Source organism: Argopecten irradians, chromosome 3, assembly GCF_041381155.1.
Source record: "Argopecten irradians isolate NY chromosome 3, Ai_NY, whole genome shotgun sequence".
In the NCBI taxonomy this organism is placed as follows: Eukaryota; Metazoa; Mollusca; class Bivalvia; order Pectinida; family Pectinidae; genus Argopecten; species Argopecten irradians.
In genome coordinates, this window is record NC_091136.1 from 33,138,609 (window position 1) to 33,160,984 (window position 22,376).

Here is a 22,376-nt window from a genome sequence, read left to right on the forward strand (position 1 = left end):
AGGCCAAAGGTCAAAATGTAGGTCATCTGCTTTAAGGTGATAATTATACCCACGAAAGCCTTTTGGATCATTTTGAAAAACGAGATATTTTTATCGTTAAAACACGATGAATGCAAAATGTATATCATTTAACATCATAACGAGATTAATTTACATTTTTGATATAAATATTTCGCTTTGCCGCGACAATTAATTATCTCGATAAACTATCTCGAATTACCTATTCATTTCCTTTCTTAACACACCAGGGAAAAAACCTAAACAACTATTTACTTATATGTTGTAAAATTGTATTAGGAAGAGAAATGGCTTTATATAGGTTTGAAATTCTGTCGGAAGTTTTTTTCCAACTCATTTGCACAAATATTTAATATCATGCATACATAATATTGGCATACATATATTTACATTACGTATGCATTAGCGCATTGAGGATATATATTATTGCATCAATTATTTATTTTACTCAGCAGATACTAAATATTGACCGGCATCATTTGGCTAGTGATGATAAATGTTCGATTTGGAATTTTGTCAAAAAACCTAATAGCTAATTTTACCACGGTAGTGGTTTTATTTTTGAGTTACAGTTGAGTAATCCGCTACTCGATTGTCACGTGATCAAAGTTATCTCGTATAAATAAGCTTTTGTAAGCAGCAGCGTGATTCATTCATTCAGCAGCGTGAGACGAAAATTTGTGCTTGAGGATATACAGGTGAAGCTTTAATTCCTTAATAGTGTTCGGGTTGTGCTCAGTGTCATCGCACCCATCGCTTGGGGAGAGGTGGAGCCGTTCGACAAAATGAAATCTTCCTACAGCACTCAGCCACCGTCGTATAGTGACAAAAAGGTTAGTTAATTTGTAATTATATTTTGTAAAATGTTAAAATTGTTAAAGTGATAAGTTTATTCTTCCACACACCATCACTCGGCCTCTTGATTTACGCGTATTATGGAGAAATACACTACCGCAACATGATTTTATAGTTCAGATCATAATGTTCGAAGTTCATATGGTTTTATGTTGATTTCGTATCAGATGAAATATATTACATAAATCAATAATCCACAGATATTTGATGGCCTTTGAAGTCATCGTTAAATTATCGTTGTAACAAGCAGGGGGTCGAAAGTGTCTTGGTATGCGAAGGGTGTAATTTGGTATGGGAAGCAAATATGGCGTCGAAAGCTCCGCTTCGTGTAGTCCAGACTATGCTTCGAGTGTCAACAGTGACTTGGAAATCACTCATGCCCCTTCTTTGCTTCTTGCACCACTCTTATAGATGTTGCGTTTCGGTGACAAATTGATTGCAGTTTCTAAAAATGCAATATATAATTACTGTCCTCACTTAAATAAAAATCTATTGAAGAAAAATCACGCGATTTTCACGCAAAAAACAGCACCTGGGCATGGTACAAAACTTTGTTTGGCTGAATGTGAAATTGTAGTTCGTAAGAACCGTATGATAGACAGAATCCTGTAAAATACTCTATCACACAATGTTTGCCCTGTTTCCACTGTGAGAAATGACTGAATTCACAGCACCGAGCGTTTTATTTCGGTGTACGCAATCATTGGTATGTGTAGTCGTGGACACCACCGGTTTTGGCATGATGTGGTCTGTTTACATACAAGTGATGTAGATATTTTGAAAGTGGTATAACTGCTTAAAGTGACAATTCAGTCTAAGCGAACATTAAAATTTGTACATATATCGGACAAAAACTAGTTCTAATGGAAATTAGATCAGTCGGTTTTACTGTGATATGCCAGAAAATCCCATGGTGGTGACATGTGTGTGAAATGTTAAAACTCGCTCGCTGTCCGCCATTACAAATTGTGGTCGAACTTCTTGTATGCCGAACCCTGTCCCTTGCTCGTAGATTAGTGTAACTTTTGTCTAGAACAGCTCTGACAGTAGTGTGTTTACCTTATTATGGTGAATTGTCTTGCCTAAAAATCATTTAATCACCTCCTCGGTGGTTATATAGTTCATTTGTTTAACATGCGTGACTTTTGCTCGGGTATGGGCACAGCGTACATATTGTACCTGCTTAATCGGATTGATCAACGATTTATAATTACAACGATATAAATTAAAATACTAGACTATGACGTGGAATTTGTCAATATTTTATGTTGTATGTTTCATAAGAAATGTAGAACAATACGTATATGTTATATTTTGCTTCTTGATTATGTAAAAGAACTTAGCCTGAGTGAATTGTCCCTTTAAATATGTGATGTAGGTATTTTGGAGTGTGCAACAATGTTTTTGTGCCATTGCAATGGGTACCTGCAATATTGTAGATTAGACAGAAAATTGTGTCGTCTTTAACCGATATAGTAGGCCGGGTTGTATATTCGTTATAGAGGTGGGAGGGGGGGACATAAATTAAATACTCCATTCTGACGACTTTAAACACGCAATTTTAAATAGTAATATAAATTTGTTTTTATTTTATTGATTTTATGTGTCCCTGTGATCAAAGCCCCATGCAGCCTCGATGTAACAAACCCCTGTGGTCTTAGCCATGTTCCATACCCTACAGCTATGCACGGACGCAGGCTGATAACCAAATATTAACTTGCGCACGTGCTTGAAACAGGATAGTATTCGAATACATTTAATTATCTGTGCTCGTGCATAGCAACGGGCAATACATTCAATAATAATCCGGTTCAAGTTATCGGCACCCTTGTGTAAGTGAAACCAACAAAAACTATACAATCTCGGTCGAGACACAGGGCCTTATAACATTATATATGTAATGTTATGTAAATAGACGCCACCTATCTTATATATATGTCCTCAATTAGGAACGAGGCCCTGTGGTCGGGATATGCACTCAAGCGTGACACAGGTATAAGTCAGCCTTCACGTGCACAGAGACGGGATATATATATATATAATAAACAAACTTAGTAATTTAAGAATTCAGCGTATGGAACTCTATCTTAATGCATCAAACGCAAACGTCGTTTATGATTGAATAGAACCGAAATCATCAAAAATATATTCAGGAAGATGAATGATCGAATTACAGAACATTAAACTAACCAATTATGCAAAACGATAAAAAACACTACATCGATAGTATGGATGATTACATTTGTTTGTTTGTTTTGGTTAAATTAATGGCTTATTAATGTAACAGCAAGGGTCATGTAGGAAGTGGGGGGGGGGGGGGGGGTTGATTCCAAAAACGGAACATACTCAGTATCCGCTACAGCTAGGCTCATTGCTTGATGGACCAAAACTAGTTTTTCTTACCCATCTGTTATAATGACAGCATTAGTTCTTGGTAAATAACATGTTAGTAAAATAATAGAAAATACGAGTTTAGTAGTCAAACACTAAAATTCATCATACCAAAACTGGTGGTTTCCACGACTACGCATACCAATGATTACGTACACAGAAATAAAATGATCGGTACTGTAAATTCAGCCATTTTTCATAGTGGAAACATGGCAAACATTGTTTGGTAGGGTATTTTACAAGATTCTGTCTATCATACGGCTGTTCTAACGAACTACAATTTCACATTCAGCCAAACAAAGTCCTGTACCATGCCCAGGTGCTGTTTTTTGCGTGAAAATCGCGTGGTTTTTCTTCAATTTTTTTTTATTTAAGTGAGGACAGTAACTATCTCTCGCATTTTTAGAAACGCAATATCTACAAGAGTGTTGCATGAAGCATAGAAGAGGCATTGGTGATTTCCCAATCACGGTTGACACTCGAAGCGGAGCTTTTGATGCCATATTGTACATTTATACTACCAAATGAGGGGATATATAGGAAGATACAAAAGTGCAAACGTATTTAGATGCTAACCCTGGCAGATTATGGTTTATTTCACCAACAATGAAATTATATTTTTTATTCATTTAAAATATTTTATTGTTTAAGCATTTTGCCTGACTGTTTTGCATCATTTACATTTTAAAATGTAAATTTTACAGAAAAGCGTCTCTAAAGTATACGTACATTCATGATGCTCGATATGCACTATTTGCGTTACCATTTCCCCTCTGGAATGCTGTGGAGGAGCAAAATCACATCGACTTTAGACGTTCAAGATTTACTGATTTGTGAAAAAATGGTTTTATTTATTATAGTCACATGTTCAAGTAGAAATGAAATTGTCAGTTTAAGCATTTATGAAACTCCGTGTGTTGAATTGAAAATCATTTAAAACCGTTTGAACATCGCGATTCAAATACTAACTCGTCATGCCTACTTATGCAAATAAGAAAGTTTGAAAGAATTCGATATTCGGGACACGAACTAATACTACGTCTTACTAGTAAAGCTAGGAGATGGATTAAGTAGCCGAACTAAGTCAAGAGGTGAAAACTGACATCAAACATCCCGATGTATAATATAAGGGATTATTGTAAAAATAATCCATTCAAAGTCGGACAAATGGCATCTCTACTCAAGATGAAAATGAAGTAGGGATACAATTGACAATTTATTACACTCTGCATTCTTAGGAAATTGACAGTTATCGTTCGCTTCTGCCACAGTTTCGTAATTAGTTCAGATTTATTCGATTGAGTAGCAGATTTCGAATCCTACTCCGAGATGTCATATTCCAGGTAAATATTCATCTGCTTGTGGCGAGTAACTTTCACTGTACAGTATATAATAAAATGAATTTGACAGAAAACGGATATTTTCAGATAGAAACATGACTAATTTTATTTAATCGAAACATAGAGTAGCTTTGTTAAACGTTTCACATGACACTAATTGGTTACAGTAACCAGGAGTAATTCTCAGACAGGTGTGCCATAAGACAGATTAACGTTTGTTACTTATATCGTGTTATGAAATCACAAATATCACACAATCAATCGAAAACAGCGAAGAAGAAGGATTACCCGCGACCAATGACTTTACGCATTATCGTAGAACTGATGTAGTTTGAATGTTTGATTAAATTCAAAACGTAGCCTTTTCTGTTATTTTGTTGAGTTGTCAATACTTATTTTTGTGTATTATTATTAGATATTTTCATTACTTTATAGATGTTTTTTTACTTTGAATCACGAAGCCGAAACGGGCTGCCCTGGCTAACACTTTTGATTTGTTAAGAAACTTATGGTAAAAATAATAATACCGCGCTGTCAATAGTTAACTTCGTACAATACATTGTATGTTTGTTTGATTGACATCTGCTAGTAGTAAATAGCTAGTTTAGGTGACTAGATAGTTTCGTGGGTGATTAAAAGATTATAATTAATAAGTAGAAACTTCCGTACTTATAGTATTATGTGAATAGTGTAGTTAAAACATATTTTAAAAGTTTACTTTATCAATTTATCTTTGTAAATCAAGGACATGTTTATTTATAATCATTTATCCTTATGAGTAATGGTATGGATTTGCGTCATTTCCCTTTAATTAGTTTGTTTTGTACATTGTAACTAACTTTAGTCAATTTTATTGCTTCTCATAATTGTCCATTTTTTCATTTCCTTGTTATATATTCAAACCATTTATTTCAATCCATTTTCTGACACAAAATATACTATCTTTCATATAATATGTTGAAAGGCACATTTTTTTCGTTTCGTTATTTTTCAAATGCTGTCCAAAAATTGTAAGGAAGTTTTGTGAGATATAATCTAAATATTAAACTAAACGCTTAGAAGAATAATCAATACATAGCTACAGACATGTTTTGATTCGAACTTTTGTGAAACCTGGTGTTATTTTTCTTGTAATAACAACGTAGAAAAACCTTTTTGAGAGTATACTATTTGCATAATAGACTGATAAAATAACAAAATCCTTTAATACATGTATGTATTTTTCTTAAGATGTTATAGTTTATTTTCTTTCTGTTTCATCAATGTCTGAAACCATTTTTACATAGATAAATTTTCTTCTGGTTTTATAATTGCTTGACATGAATGTTTAAAGAGGATAAATCTACTAATACATATTCTAACACATATAATAACAACATATTTGTCTGGGATTAGTATTTCAAACAACGATTAGTACTAAACACATTTTAATTACACTATTCAAAATAACAAAGAAATAATTTCGAGTATAAAGAACTAGGCACATCGTAAATTGAAATATGAATTGCATACCAAAAAACATCTTATTTTGTGGCAAATGAGAAAGTGGATCTTGCGAATAAGATGATCATGTAAATCTTCTTTTGTGCAAATCAATATCCATAATTATATCTTCCGGTCATTTCGATGACATCGGACCAAGAATTATCTTTAGTAATCCCAAAATAAATATCCTAGAAACAGTCTGACATATATCTATCTGTATGTTGTAACACAGAAGGAAACCCTTAAAACTTTCATATGAGTTTCTTTTTGTTTTCTTAAAACTTATGCTAGGATGTTGCACAAATTTCTGTTCATTCTGGAAATGAAACTGTAAAACAAATATGACAAAACGCGGGTCGTTTTTATTACTATGTGACTATCACTGGCAACGCGACATAAAAGCGACATGACATTTCAATGTTTTCATAGTTTGCATAGCATGGGATATCTTGCATTTGTTTACAAAAATTCGACATATATCTATCTGTATATTGAAACACAAAAGGAAATCCTTAAACCTTTCGTATGAATTTCTTTTCGTTTTCTTAAAACTTATGCTAGGATGTTGAACAAATTTCTGTTCATTCTAGATATGAAACTGTAAAACACATTTGACAAAACGCGGGTCATTTTTATTGCTATAAGACTACCGCTACGCATCGCGACATAAAAGTGACATGATATTTCATTGTTATCATAGTTTGCATAGCATAGGATATCTTGTATTGGTTTACAGTTATAACTTCATATAAAGCCAAACTCCGGTGTTTACTGAATTGATACTAAAGTCTATTTTAAAGTTAAGTTTGTACTGGTATATGATACTATAGAAGCTGATGGAACCCATGGAATTCTTTGTAGAAAAACGTGCACATGAATATCTAGATATTTTGTCGTTTTGATAATTATTATAAACTTTTAATTTTCTGTTTCTGAAAACGTACATGATGCGTTGTTGATAGTTCGTGGATGTTACATGGCTATTTAAGTTTTAACTTGGTAAATTCATTTCTCTTTATTTTGATACTTTGATCAGTGAATGTTATATATCTATTCTAATCAACTTGATGAAATCGTTTTTCTTATGACATGCATTATTACTTGTTCATGGATGTTACATGTGTATTTTAAATAACGATCTGCTAATAGAATAGTTTTATCAAACGTTTTCTTATTTTGTGTCTTTTTTTTCAAACAATAAACAAAATGTTGATGGTATTTTGTGTTGTAATTATTTTCTTACCACGCTGATATCACATTATTGAAAATGATCTGAAATTTTATTGAAATTACAATCGAAGGGACCCGAAGCAAAAATAGTCGAGTTACTAGTACGAAACTCAAAACAATTTGACTCAAGATTCAATTCATACAAAGAATTTCTTTGTTTATTTATTTATTTTTTCGTTACTTTCAAAATCCTGTGTTAGTTTTCTCATAATTCAACAAAGTGTGTGGACATTTTTATATTAAGTTCTCGTATTATGGATTCAAAAATATATACAAAGATTCATAACAGCTCAGCCACGAAAGTGTATTCCCTAGGATTCAAGCAGTCATGGTTGTTTCTATTCTAGAGTTTGATCTCCTTAGGTCAAGTGCTTCCGCCATACCCCTATTGCTTTTCCGATTTAACTTTTAGGTGTCACGATAATTACGAAGTTTCTACTTATTAATTTTAATCTTTTAATCACACACGAAACTATCTAGTCACCTAAACTAGCTACTTTACTACTTCTGCTAACTTAATAGATATTTTTGTAACTTTAAATCATGGAGCCGAAATGGACCGCCTCGTCTAATAATACAGATACTTCGGTCAGATTTGTTTAGAATCGTACGATAAAAATAATAAGATCGCATTGTCATTTGTGTTTTCATGTATTTTTATTGGTATTTCCATTAATTAAGTAAATATATGGAAAATTGTCCTTTTCTTTAAATCTTGGATTCGAAATGGACTTCATTACCTAACCTATTGGATAAGCAAGATTCAATATTATCAGTGACTATGGACAAATCTTTCACAGAAAAATATGCATGCGATTTCGATAAGGGAAGCAATATTTTTATTTTTATTTTTCAGAATGAGAGTTTCGACAATCCTGCTTTTGTAAGCGACAACGGAGTGATTGAAAATGTAAGCACAACAACTGATTTATAAGTTGAGACCAACTATAGCACTCGGTGAATAATAAAATATTACATAACCATTAAAGTAATTATCACTAGCATGGATTGATCGGGTTCGTGGGTACAATTTTATTTTGTATTAGGCCTCTATTGATGGATTCAATTTCGTTTCAGGGTCATGTACAAAAGAAGGAAGAGGAGGAATTTGATCCATGGGAACTACCTGAACTTAAAGACACCTCCAAACCTTTCAAAGGTAAACAAATATTAAACATTGTGTAATATAAATCGATTGATTGCACAGCTATTGCACATCATATACAAAGGAGACGTTGTCAATAGCTCCAGTGTACCAATACTACATGACAACCATGCATCATCTTAATAAACGTTGTCCCAACAGATACCTTTAGGATACACAAAGTTGACAGGTGACACATATTCACCTGCATATGTTTAGTTAGAAACCATTGATTATCAAACAAAATAAACCTTGAAAGAAGTTACAAGTGGATCCTTTGAATTCTATAACTAAAACTCAGTTCACACAGATTGATCATTGTGACACTATGTTTGTATTTACTTTATATAGGCCTAACTGACTTGAGGAATAGGTTTGCTATGTTTGCCATTTGACCTATCGAACTTGTATCTGGGGAAACCTACCATCATTATTTATAATCCATAGTACTTTTTATTTTGATTTGCCTTGCTCGTAGTAAGGACGTATATGAGAAGAATAAGTTACACTGGGTTTTGGGGGAGTAGAAGGCAGGGGCTTTTGTGTTTGTGCACTGACCGTGACGTTGGGCGACGACTGATTTTCCTTTGATATCCGCCGGCGCAGCCTTTGATGTAGCTTGCGGGTGCGAGGGTTACCGTATTACTTTCTGAAGTGGGCCGTCATTTCATGAGCTGTCGTATTTTTTTAACGAAAATTAAAGACATATCCTCAAAATCTTCCGTCCTTAAAACATGTTATAAACGTTGTGAAATTTAATAAACTTTACATTGGTGTTGCGTTTGACTCGATAAGACAAGTATTTGTTGAGAAAAATGTTTTTTGTTCCCGGTTCATAGGCGTCTCGCGTGGTGTTTAGTAATGTAAAGAGACATTCACGAATCCTTCTCACTTATAAATCCTTGCTCGTAGCATCCTCACGTTTGACCTTTGGCATCACTGATGTATAAACAATTGTGAGATGCAGGATTAATATATTTTATGTAGTCCACTTTGATCAATATTGCTCTCAAAGGTATATTAAGGGGGGAAAGTATTGCTTTGATCAAATGGTCTGAACCGTCTTGGTTTGTTATGCAAACCCTATATGATGACATCAAATGACAAGTACAAACTTCTGAAACTTGCATCGGGCAAGGCGGATATGGAAAACATTTACATGTAGACACTTGAATCGCGCAAAGCAAAGCCAAACTCTTCTGCATGCTTCTTTCAAATCCAATATTATTTCGAATCAGGTCACTAACAAACTAAGAATGTACAGTACCGAATATATCCTGTCGAATGATCTTTGAAAAAAAAACATAAACCAAAATAACTGAAATCATTACCTCATCGAATGTACATAGAAATAATTCTTGACGATCTCTCATTGCTTTTGGTAGCACTTGCCGTCTGCTTGAAGCATTTCTTGACCGCCATCCTGTTTTTAGAGACAAAAAAAACAATAACTCTTTCGTCCAAATTCGATAGAATTTTGCTTGACGCGGGAGAAAAATGCATATTGGTTTATATTTTATCTTTGTGTTTCAGAAATGACTAGCGGCGAAAGGGTTGTTTTCATATTATGGGTCATTCTGAGGATAACATTGTTCCTTGGATTTCTTTACCTCTTCATTTGTTCCTTGGATTTTCTCAGTTCGGCGTTCCGACTTCTCGGAGGTATGTACACTCATTCTCAAACTATAACCCCTAACTGTCAGTTATGCTATCCGCAATCACATCTACATATGTATTAAGAAACAAGTTTTACAACTTATGCAAATCACTCTCGATACCCCGGTTAAGAAGGCTACCATCCGATCACCCAATATCATTATTTTGACGTATGTACAGTCTAACTTTTGCTGTTAAGTTACATTTTGAAATGAATAATTCTTTTCAAATTTGCCACTCATCATAGGATTCAAACGACAATTCTAACTCTTTTATATATATATTTCTTTTATCAATTGCTACAGGTAAAGCAGCAGGCGAGGTGTTCCGGAACAATGTGATCCTACGGAACCCAGTAACTGGTGTGATGATTGGTATCCTAGCAACTGTTCTGGTCCAGAGTTCCTCCACCAGTACCTCTATTGTGGTGGCCATGGTGGGAGCTGGACGTAAGTGTCTAGGTTTTGTAGTCAATAGAAATAAATATTTTTTAATTACCTATGACTTTGAGTATCCATTTTGTTGTTGGGTTACTTTCCTTACTATATTACTACTCCATTGCACAAGCCAATCAAAAATGACGTTATAAACGGCTAAGAGATTTTAAGTGATTGGCTAATAATATCAATTTTCAACTTGTTCATTTTCAGTCCTGGAGGTATCGACAGCCATTCCCATTGTTATGGGTGCTAATATTGGTACTTCCGTTACCAACACGATCGTGGCTATGGGACAGATTACCGATAGGGACGACTTCCGGCGGGCCTTCGCCGGGGCCACTGTCCACGATATGTTCAACTGGACCTGTGTGATTGTACTACTTCCGTTAGAGGTCATATCAGGTCAGTGACGTCATCGGTAGCCGTGTTGATTTATAATTAGTAAATATTGTTGAGGTTACTTTTTGTTATGTAGATTGGTACAAACGACTTTCAAAGAAAGTGGAAAACTTAAAGCCTGCGGTATGATTATGTAATACCAATTGAAACGCAATGCTTAATGAACTACATATTCGTAGAATTACTTTGGTTCATCTGTCTCATTTTCAAACATTTTTTTTCTTTAAAATCACAAATAAGAAATATGATTTAACAAGAATTAATTTAGAAGATTTAAACCTTTCAGTTGTGTTCTTAAAAAATAAATCATTATGCTATTCAGGATACCTATTTCGCCTGAGTGGGGCAATCGTGGACAGTCTACACCTAGAAGAGTACAAAGATGGAAAGAAAGATTTACTCAAGGCGATCACGAAACCTTTCACCAAAAAAATAGTAGAGGTAATTTCAGAAAATGATTTCATTTCTAACTACTTAAAATTATGTAGAAATGACGTAACATTTTGAAATAAAACCATTAATTTATCGCAAAGTCGAAAAGGGTAAGAAAATATTTAAAAATACTTTAAACGATCATAATTGGTTCAAATCCTATAATTAGTTTACGCCTTTACTTTTCAAATCAATAATTTCTTGTTTTTGCCTTTTGACAAACGATACCTACAATTGTATCCTACCAGGTGGACAGCAAGGCTATACAGAAGATCGCCAAGAACGAGGACGTTGACACTCTCCTTAAATTGTGCTGTAAGTCGGAGACACCAGATCCTGTAAATGTTACTGACGCCAACGGCACGTGGTATATGGAGGAACAGGACAAAGTCTGTGTGACACCATGTAAGTATATCATCTAATCATCATCACCACCGTCATCACCATCATCGTCATCATTAGCATAATCATCCTCTCTTCTTAAGTTACTGATGACACCCAACACCTTCTTCGTAATGCAGAAAATAATACACTTCCTAATAATAGACTTGAATCTTCAAATTTTTCCTTTTTCCCTTCTACCATTCGTTTATTGAACCAGCTGCCTATTAACACTAGGCATAGTGAGCCATTCTCTTATTTTAAACACGCATCCGGAACCAATACATACAAACTTAAGAAATCGTTCCATACGTAGTCATTTATTCACAGAAAATAGTGTAACTGAATTAAAATGTCATTGCGGCTTCCCAGTTGAAGATCCGCAGCATTTTTTAAATTGTAATTCATATAATAACCAAAGAATCATTCTATTTCGACAGCTTAACTCATATATTCCGCTTTCTACCAATTTATTTCTTTTTGAAGATATGAACATAAGTAAACATGAAAACGAATTAATCTTCATTCACACCTAGCAACATATCAAATATACTCATAGATTTTAACTTCGTATCATATATTTCCCTATCTGTTTTACTCCCAATATCTTTCGGGTTTTGTATTTATATTTGTAAAATCCTCCGATACTGACGACAAAAGAGAAACGAATATTCGAAGGAAGCCTAGAGTGTCTAAGAGAAAGCCAAACGAAGGAAAGAATGATATGAACATTGATAGTTGAAAGTTATGGAAAATGGTTTAGAACTTCTGTCGTCCTTATCGAAGGGATCAATTTCAAAATGAAAGTATATCAGGAATTAAAAATATCACCTTGAGGAGCATACTGGTTATGAAATAGCTTTCTTCCTCCTCCCCCCCCATCTCTCTTTCTATCTCTTCCTTCTCTTTCTCCCTCTCTCTGTGTCTCAAATACAACTTTATATATTATGTAATTTTTATATATTGTAAATTCCATCTTGACTATGTAATTTGAATGTTTTAATTTTTTGGGAACGGGCTTTATATAAGTTTACAATTTGTGCCCAATCCCATTGAACATTTGGCAATAAAATATGTTTAAATCAATCATCGTCACCACCGTCAACATCGTCATCATCATCGACAAAACAAACAACGTAACATCTCATCGTCAACATCAGTAGCGTAGCAACTCGAGAATATCTATACCTTTTAACAAGAAGCACTACAACATTATTAACGATAATAACAAAACCAACGAAAACATCAACAAATTATTCATCATATTAATCAACAAATGAAAATATATGAATGTGAGAGGGCTCATTAGAAATATGTTCTTTTTGATATCTTTGAAAAATAAAGGTATTTAATTCAGCGGTAGATATTTCTGGTTTAACTCCAACAAGCTAGAGTGTTGTCTTCTCTTTAATTTTAACATCATCATTAACATTACATCCACCAATGTCTGTTACAAAATGAGCAGCAACCTTATAAACGAAAACATAACCAACAACAACAACAACAAAATGATTAACATTAACATGACTGTCAACAACATTTTAATCCCTATTAAAATTAGTTGATACTAAGTTAAGTCAACTCTTATCTGGAAATGTCATCTACAACTCAACTGGAAGAATCAATAAAATATGTCTTTCTCAGAAGCTTTAAGAATATAATGTAACAGTAGTGGTTACTTCTAACTCGCACAAAATACAGTTTTGTCTTTTCTTTATTTTCAGGTGATTTCATCTTTAAAGACGTTGGTTTGAAGGATTCAGAAATTGGTGGGATTTTACTTGTGATTGCACTCATACTTCTCTGTGTCTGCCTGTTCGCCATCGTGAAACTGCTCAATTCTCTTTTGAAAGGAAATATCAGGAAATTAATCAAGAAATTGATTAATGCCGAGTTTCCAGGAAAATGTGCCTACTTTACTGGTTATCTCGCCATTATCGTCGGGTGTGGACTTACCATCCTTGTACAGTCAAGTTCCATCTTCACGTCGGCCATGACCCCACTGGTAGGTGTTGGTGTAATCAGCATCGAGAGAATGTACCCGTTGACCCTGGGATCTAACATCGGTACAACCACCACAGGTATCCTTGCCGCTCTAACACAAGACGCCGACAAAATCAGAGAATCACTACAGCTTGCGTTCTGTCATTTATTTTTCAACATCTCTGGTATTCTTCTGTTTTATCCACTCCCATTTACGAGATTTCCAATTGACTTGGCAAAATTTCTTGGAATGGAGACATCAAAATACAGATGGTTTGCCATTTTGTATTTAATCTTTATGTTTTTCCTGTTGCCACTGTTCGTGTTTGGACTGTCCCTCGCTGGATGGCAGGTGATGGCCGGTGTTCTTATCCCCCTCGCCGCTATCATCGTCACCATCTGCTTAATCAAGGTCATTCAAAAAAAGAAGCCGAGCATTCTACCGAAGTTTCTTCGTAACTGGAAGTTCCTGCCCCTGTGTTGTCGCTCTCTTGAGCCCATTGACAGAGTTTTGCAGTTATGTGTCTGTAAATCCGTAAAATGTTGTTCTGCCGGCGCAGATTACACGCACGAGCCACAAAGGGATGTGGAAACGACGAGAATTTGAAAAATTGTAGCTTCGACTACTCACACATTAACATGAATAAAGATTTTCGTACTTACTTGTTACTAACTAAAATTGTGTAGCAACAACTATAATACAAGTGAATACAAACAACATGGCATGACTCACAGCCGATGTCCATTTTATGTTATCTCCTCTAATAATAGAAACCACCATTCTACGAGTGCCTTGGTGCATTATCCTTTGTTCTGTGCTATCTATGACAAATTTTACACTATTACACATGATTTTTATTACCTTTACTTCCCCGATCACTGATAGCCGACATTTCATTCAAAATGTTTAACTCCGATGTACCTTTTTAGAAATCCCGCCATACAGTTCATTTTCAGAGAGTGAATGAGCGAAAGTGAAAGTAAACGGTGGACGTTCCTGTGATATGTGATAAAGAGTTCAATTATGATATGTTACTATTTTTGTACAAACGTATTGACGTTTCCATAAGGGAATTTTTCATATTCATCATGTATAAAGTTAATATTTTTTACCCGAGATCTAGTTTTTTATATGTCAAATTCGTCGTTATATTGTTATCTTATTAAATAAAATGCACATAAAAGAATACGGGTGTTTTCGTTTTCAATTAAACAAACCAATATGATAATTTCATTGAGGAGGAACCATGCCTTTGTATCAGTGATATTCATGTTCATGCTTCCTGGTTTTAAGATAAAACAATAATTACAAACGTATTCCAGTTTTTGGTTATTAGCTTTTACAGATTCTATTGAGCTCATTTTAAGAGTTAATGCAATCAAATTAAAACCACATCCCATATTCACGCCGCTCTGGCAAACCTACTCTCTATTGACGTTGGCGATCAAGGTTTGATGTTAATCCGATAAAGGGTTATTGAGAGATTATACAGGTTGGTTTAATTCTCGGATAACGTCGTTGTGAATCCAAAACCTAATAAATATTCTATAGAGCAATCAGGTTTTTTTTTTAATTTAAACATATTTTATTTGCACATTATATACAAATGGGATAAGACACAAGTTGTAAACTTATAATCCGTCTTCTCCCGTAAAAAATATACATATGACCGCAAATATTTAACAAAATGATGATTGGATAAGGTATCAAAACTAGCTTTAAGATAAAATTTACAATATATTTCAATCATGATGAAATTTCTCTGTTTCCTCATGTCTATATAAAAATAAAATTACTGTAAAGTACAGAATCAATTTGTGAATAACATCATTACACGAATAAAATGTCAAATATTAGTAATACACCTTTGTTCAAAGTGCAGGAAGTATAGTAATAGATACATTCAACATTAAATTTATATAGGATCTATTGAGAAATTCCAAAAATTGCGAAATGCTGGTTAGTAAGTTATTAAAATGACTAAAAATACATATTTAGATAATCAATAAATTATACAAACACAGAAAACTGCCGTCTACATTACACTTTCTAAAGTATTCGATACTAAAAAGCACCACACCATAAAGTATATCACTAGTGGATATATATATTAATATACGCCACAAAAATGGCACAAAAGGCATATTACAAGAATACTTATATTTTACATATGTAATGAAACAATTATGCTATATGCTAGAAGAGCGCTTTGTAATATACGATTGATATTGACATGTAAACATCAATGGCGAGAGGCGTGATTGGGTCTTTTTTAATCAGAATACAAATCTAGACTAATTAGATTAGGAAAGGAAGACAAATCCTAGCATTATTCACAAAAGAGTCATATTTAATCATTTTAGCCTACCAGGTATTTGACTCCTGCAACTTTGAATGAAGGTCAAGGCCAAACATGAGAAATGCCCTTCTGGTGGCCGACATATTTTTATTCTCATTTGAAAGGAATTATCAAGACTATTAAGAAACCATAACCTCGCAAAGTCCTCCATTTTTATCTACAGGTATACTATATTACCTGTGATATCTAAATAACAAACACTCGACCTTGTCTAATAGATATACCCTGTGGAAATTAGTTACTAAATCACAACAATCTTCCAATGATTTGTATCTGTACCTGATATCCACCAACACAAATAACTGCAGGCTATTTTCATCAGTCTAGAGAACAATGCATTAGTTGTGGTGAATAAAAACAAAATATATAAAGAAATGATCCTTTTCTCATGTTGTTTGGCGAAAATCCATCTCTATAGAATACAGGATCTTAAATCCTAACTGACAAACTGCCGAACGTTGAAACACTCTTGAATTTCTTCCGTTTGGTGTGTCAGAATTTTAATGGCTGAAATATTTGGGGTTTCGTTTAAAACCTAACTCTTCTATTGTTTATGATATCAAAGAAGTATATATACCTGGTAGTGTGTAGAGGAGATTTAACATGCACTTTCGAGCAAAGAATTCCTTTGCAGACCATTAATATTTATGCTGCGCGATACGCGTGATAATTTCAGTTTCTTAATTTATTTTCTCTATAGTTTCACCCTGGCTTACTTAGTCTGTTGCGAGAAAATGTCAAATTTGATTCAATTTTCCAAGTTTTCCAATGATGCTTTTTATCACACCTTGGGCAAAATATATGACAATGGGGTTGTAGTATTGCAGATTGACTGTGGGAAATCTTTACGATATATGGAATCATGTTTTTTTCAAGGTTCCTTAATATTCCTTAAGGTAACGTTGTCATCGACCAGTTGTCCTTGGTGTTTCTATATAAATGCATAGATCTGTGAGGAAGTTTGCAGATGTCAATATTCCAAGATGTCCAATAAAGATTTTATTACACTCTGCGCAAAATATATGACAAGGGATTGCAGGGATGCACAATGCCTGTGGGAAACTTTTACGATGTATGGAGTCAGGCTTTTTCAAGGTTTCTTAATATTCCTTAAGGTAACGTTGTTGTCGGCCAGTTGTTCTTGGAGTTACTAGATAACTGTATAGATCTGTCAGGAAAAAGATGATTAGCTGATTGAAATTTCTCTATCTACTTATTGTCCGGTGGCTTATGTAATTCCGTGGGCTTTTCGTGATGAAGTTTGACACCATATATCAAAATGTTCAGTAGGCCACCATCTTTCAAAATATTGTTTTCAACATGTGGAAGGGTCAAGGTCAAGGGTCAAAGGTTAAGTGGTTTATAAACTAAAAACTAGTGGGAATGACATTATATTTTGACTTTTAGAGCGCCTAACTAGAGCGCCTAACTTAATTTTTCTTCTGCAATATATGCCATATGTTTAATTTTTTCACTAAAGACCTTTTTTTTAGTTCATAATGGGAATTTTTTTAAAAGGTCAGATGGAGTTAAAGTCAATGGAAACAGATGATTAGCTGATTGATTTTTTCTATCTACTTAATAATATATCTATAAAAGGAATAACCATGTGATAATTCGAATAGTCAATGTCATTGACGAAACACAGCTGTTTGATCTTGTGGAGCATAATATTTTGTTCTTTTTTAATCTCCTTTGTATATTCTATTGATGTCATATTCTGTGTGCAAGTTCCATCTGTCATTACATCGTTTCTCGTAGATTAAATATTAGATAATTCAGCTGGCAACAAGTCTACATCCTGTCTATTAATATCATACACCAGGCCTTTATTAAAATCCTAGATAACATGCATAGCGTAATGCTAACTGTATTTAACATGTAACATATTACACACATGTTGAAAATACCTTGAATTTTATGTGTATTGCCTTCAGGCTCGGCGAAGTAAAACAACTAAAATAAAATACAAATGTATCTAGCTCGCTTTCTGATATCCATCAGCATGCATGGCTTCAGGCTCTATTTGTCCAATGCGTGTCTCAGCTATTTGTAAGGAATACCTAAAGTATACCGATGTAATTAATTATCAAATGCATTAATTTAGTACACTTCTCTCTCTGAACACTAGTTGCTGGTGAGTGCATGTGTACTAATAGAACTAGTAGTAGTAGTTGACATTACAATAAGAGTGGCGAATAAACCGAATCTCAAACGGACTCAACTTCAGACATCACGCTATCGAGGATGTTGTAGTCCCAGATATCCATTTTTACTGCAAAAAACGCATCAGGTAGCTAGTGGACAATCAGCCACTTCTGATGTAAGTGACTTAACTTTTATCAGTTTTAAAGCTTTATACGTTATGGGTCGATATTTGATTAAGGTCTAGAAACTGTACATTGTTTACACGTCAGTGGCGTAGGAAGATGAAACGTCATGGGGGGGGGGCAAAGGTCCTCAATATTTTGTAACCCCCCCCCCCCCGCCACTTCTACAGGAGGAGATTAATTCAACTCCCAAACCATATAATATATGCTTTATGTACATTTTTCATATATCACTAAATTTAATCCTTGTACAAATTTATAGACAGTGGGGTCGCTAAAAGGAAATTAACGAATACGCAAATTGGCCAAATTAGCGTGTGAGCGTCGAAGGCGCAAGATTTTGGTGTTTTATTAGGGGTCTGAGGGTGCCCCCCGGGATGAGTTTTATGTATTTTGATGATTTTGCGATCGCCCGAAAGCAAGAGAAATTTGGTGTTTGGGGGGTCCGGGGGTCTCCCCGGGAAAAAATTACAATTTAGAATGGCTTAGATGAGTTTTACGATGCATTTTGATGAATTTGCAAGCGCCCAAAGGCGCGAGAATTCGGTGTTAGGGGGGTCCGGGGGGTCTCCCCCGGGAAAAAAAATTACGATTTAGAATGGCTGAGATGAGTTTTACGATAAAGTTTAATGATTATAAAGCGTTCTTAACATGGTAATTTTTCGATTTAAAGCTACCTGCATTTAGAAATGATAATAAAAAAATGAATTAATTGTCTCGCTAAGACAAATAAACAAATTGATCTTTTAAGAGACATTTTTTTAAATAGTACATAGAATCCCTTGATGGACATTTTTAGTCTAGTTTGTGTGTATTGAATTTTTACAATTTAAGGTTTGACATTATGTGCTTGAACCTTTTAGGAAATGCGCCGCGCAGCGGAAAAATTTTCTAGAATGAAGTACGAAAAATGTGCAGGAGGACCCTTTTTTCTTTCAAATAAGCTTTTTTAGAAAATTTCAGTCGACAAAAATGGGGGGGGGTGGGGGGGGGGAAAGACATGTTTGCCCCCCCGTCCTGGGGAACGGGGGGGGGGGGGGGGCAGTTGTCAACTACATGCCATGTATGTAGTCATCAAGCTAATTTTATTTGTACTTTATACATATGCTACTTTTACTTTTAATTTTTATTGTTTTCCTTTTTTTAATTTTTAATACAAAAAACGGTTTATAACCATCCAATTGCAAAATGGTCAGACATTTTTCCTTGCCTCTGCATTTTCCCCATATCACAATGAAGTCATGGCTTGGTAAGTCTTTTGTCAGTGCACATTTGATGGTGCCACATACATTTTCTGAGTGTGTCTGCTTCTTTTACATTATCTCATGTAAGACAAAAAAAATCCTAAACTAATTCCTGAACTATTTGCTTTTGTCTGAAAGACTCTCGTTTCGGATAGCGATATACATATGTTAGAAGTAAATATTATAATTCTGAATGATTAACTTGTATATTAGATACCTTATATTTGCTAAGTTTTTTCAGTAGGATTATAAAACTAGCTTTCTTCTGTTTTTAAACATACGTCAGACATTACTTAGAAGCAAAGATTATTAACTTTACATTTCAAATTTTACCGATGGTTATAATAATATAATCAATTTTTATTTGTTTTCATACTATATCCGAGAAATCCCGACGATATCATGACGTCACAATAAAGACGTCGACGTTGCGTATTAATTTATAAAAAAATAATCCATTGGAAAACCAATGGAATCGTACGTTATTTAAACGTATTTTATATTATCACGTAGTCGGAAAAATTAATTATTAGCTGAAGTAAACGTAATTATTTAAGCGATGGTTTTATCTTGGCGCTTTTCGAGCTGACATTGAAGTTCTAGTTCAATGTACAGCGATAAATTCTGTAAAATTTCCAATATCGAAGCACCGAGTTATATCCGCGGTAATAAATCATGATTTACAGTTTTCGCATTTGCACTAAAATTTGACTGCGCTAGAACCATTATGTTTACAGTATCTTGGTGAGTGGAGACTGGTGACTAGCCTTATCTTTGATATACACAAATAGATAATATTCTGTTGTACGTTATGTTAAACATCATTATTCCATTTCCAGTGTCCTATGTCGATCGTTTTATTCAAAGCAGATAATTTTAAACGAATCTTGTTCCGGGCATTTAGAGATAAATGTACCAAGTTTAATGGGATCTTTTAGTCATCAAATTTAAACATTCTCCCTCGTATTTCATATCCGTTTGCTAAAAAGGATGAGAGAAGCGCAGCCAATAGTTACATAAAGCTTTACATATGAATCATTCAAATGAATCACAATACAACCAAGGTAAACTTCTCAGTTACCAGGAGAGAATATCCCCACAGAAAACACGCCATGTACATGTTAATAGACAGTTATAAGCGTACTTATAACTCTGCGAATGAGGACAGTCTGGCGTATAAAGAATTTATGGGATACTTTCTTATAACGTTTATACACTATATGCCATTAATTATATGACATATCGTGTCTGAAATCATTTTGTTTAAAAGATACAGAATATTTTAAACACTTTAAAAGTATAAATCATATTACTGTTTTGCATAAAGGAATTTAAATTGATTTTAAGTTTCACACAATAAAACATTGTTGTTATGTGTCTGTTCTTGTTAGGTACAGTACAATGTTTTACACTTCACCTAAATCAAAATAATCAGGATTGATTCTTGTCTATGTTTGACAATTGTAATTAAAGGGAGATACATGTACTTAATAGTTATTACATTTCACGGGTGGTTTCTTTTTGATGTTTTCACTGAAATCCATGTGATTAAACACCAGCACGTGATTAAGATCAATTAAGAAATGTCATCGATGTGATTAAGATCAATTAAGAAATGGCATCAATGTAATTAAAAGCAGATTTGTTATCCCGCCCCACTACGATACTCTACAATACGAACTAACACAGGTATCGTTGTGGAGAAGAATTACAAGTCAATTTTCAATCTAATTAACATCAGACTGTCTGATGTTAATTAGATTGAAAATTCATTGACGTACATTTGTCATTCATACTTTTCTTTTGCTTTATGAATACAATATAAAAATCATTAAGGAAATATCAGCTTTGATACTGACCACGAAAACAAGTCAACATGCAACGAAAAAGCACACTGAGGTAATAAGTTTGTTGAAGGTGGTGCTGTGTTTTATAGCTGTACATCTCTGAAGAGATAGTGTATTTTAAGGGAATCGAAACGTTGGGAGGAAATGTTATTCACATGTATGATTTTGGCATGAAATATGAAAATCTTACTGAAAAGTGTCCGGTTTCAAAGTCATATTTTTCAAACTAGTGATTATGAATGAAAGGGGATTCGAATTCTTAACGTAAATGGAGTCCTACAAGAGTGATTACCATGCATGATATCATAAGATAATTCATTAAAGTTGAAAATACATGACACGAAAAACAAGTCTATTTTAATTATGTAGTAATACAGAGTTAGGTGGAGTAACAAATATTTACTGTTCATGTTAATTTACACTAACGTAAGTAAACAATGGATTTAAAAATATGATTTATGAAGGAGACTAATCCATCAATACATAAAAAGACGTGATAGACTGCAGCAAGCAGTACAGATGTACAGATATTTTGAAAACCACAAAATATTACACAAGAGGCCCATGAGCCTTAACAGTCATCTGACTATTAGCACAATACAACATAGTCGTTTTAGCCTATTTGACCCCTATGACCTTAAAGTTATTCATTTGAACAAACTTGGTAGCCCTTCATCCCAGCATTTCACCAATAACAGATCTCTAGTCCTCTTAGTTATTCACAAGAAGTCATTTTAAGATTCTAGCCTTTTTGACCCCTGTGACCTTGAATGAAGGTCAAGGTCATCCATTTGAGCAAACTTGGTAGTCCTTAATCCTAGCAACCAACAGGCCAAGTATG

The 22,376-nt window shown here is 34.1% G+C and overlaps 1 protein-coding gene across 1 annotated transcript; it reads left to right on the forward strand.

Moving 5' to 3' along the window:
• Positions 1-661: 661 nt before the first annotated feature.
• LOC138318298 (sodium-dependent phosphate transport protein 2B-like) lies at positions 662-14,941 on the forward strand. Its single transcript, XM_069260518.1, has 9 exons — positions 662-851; positions 8,176-8,229; positions 8,397-8,478; positions 9,997-10,125; positions 10,425-10,568; positions 10,770-10,961; positions 11,281-11,399; positions 11,639-11,795; positions 13,496-14,941. Exons 1-9 carry the CDS (start codon positions 804-806, stop codon positions 14,359-14,361), a joined length of 1,791 nt encoding a protein of 596 aa, XP_069116619.1. The 5' UTR covers positions 662-803; the 3' UTR covers positions 14,362-14,941.
• Positions 14,942-22,376: the final 7,435 nt, after the last annotated feature.

Excerpts from the sequence above, each read along its gene's own strand:
- LOC138318298 (XM_069260518.1), top strand. The coding sequence starts at position 804 with ATGAAATCTTCCTACAGCACTCAGCCACCGTCGTATAGTGACAAAAAG. Across the intron at positions 852-8,175 it reads CGTCGTATAGTGACAAAAAG|AATGAGAGTTTCGACAATCC; the intron begins GTTAGTTAATTT and ends TTTATTTTTCAG. Across the intron at positions 8,479-9,996 it reads CACCTCCAAACCTTTCAAAG|AAATGACTAGCGGCGAAAGG; the intron begins GTAAACAAATAT and ends TTTGTGTTTCAG.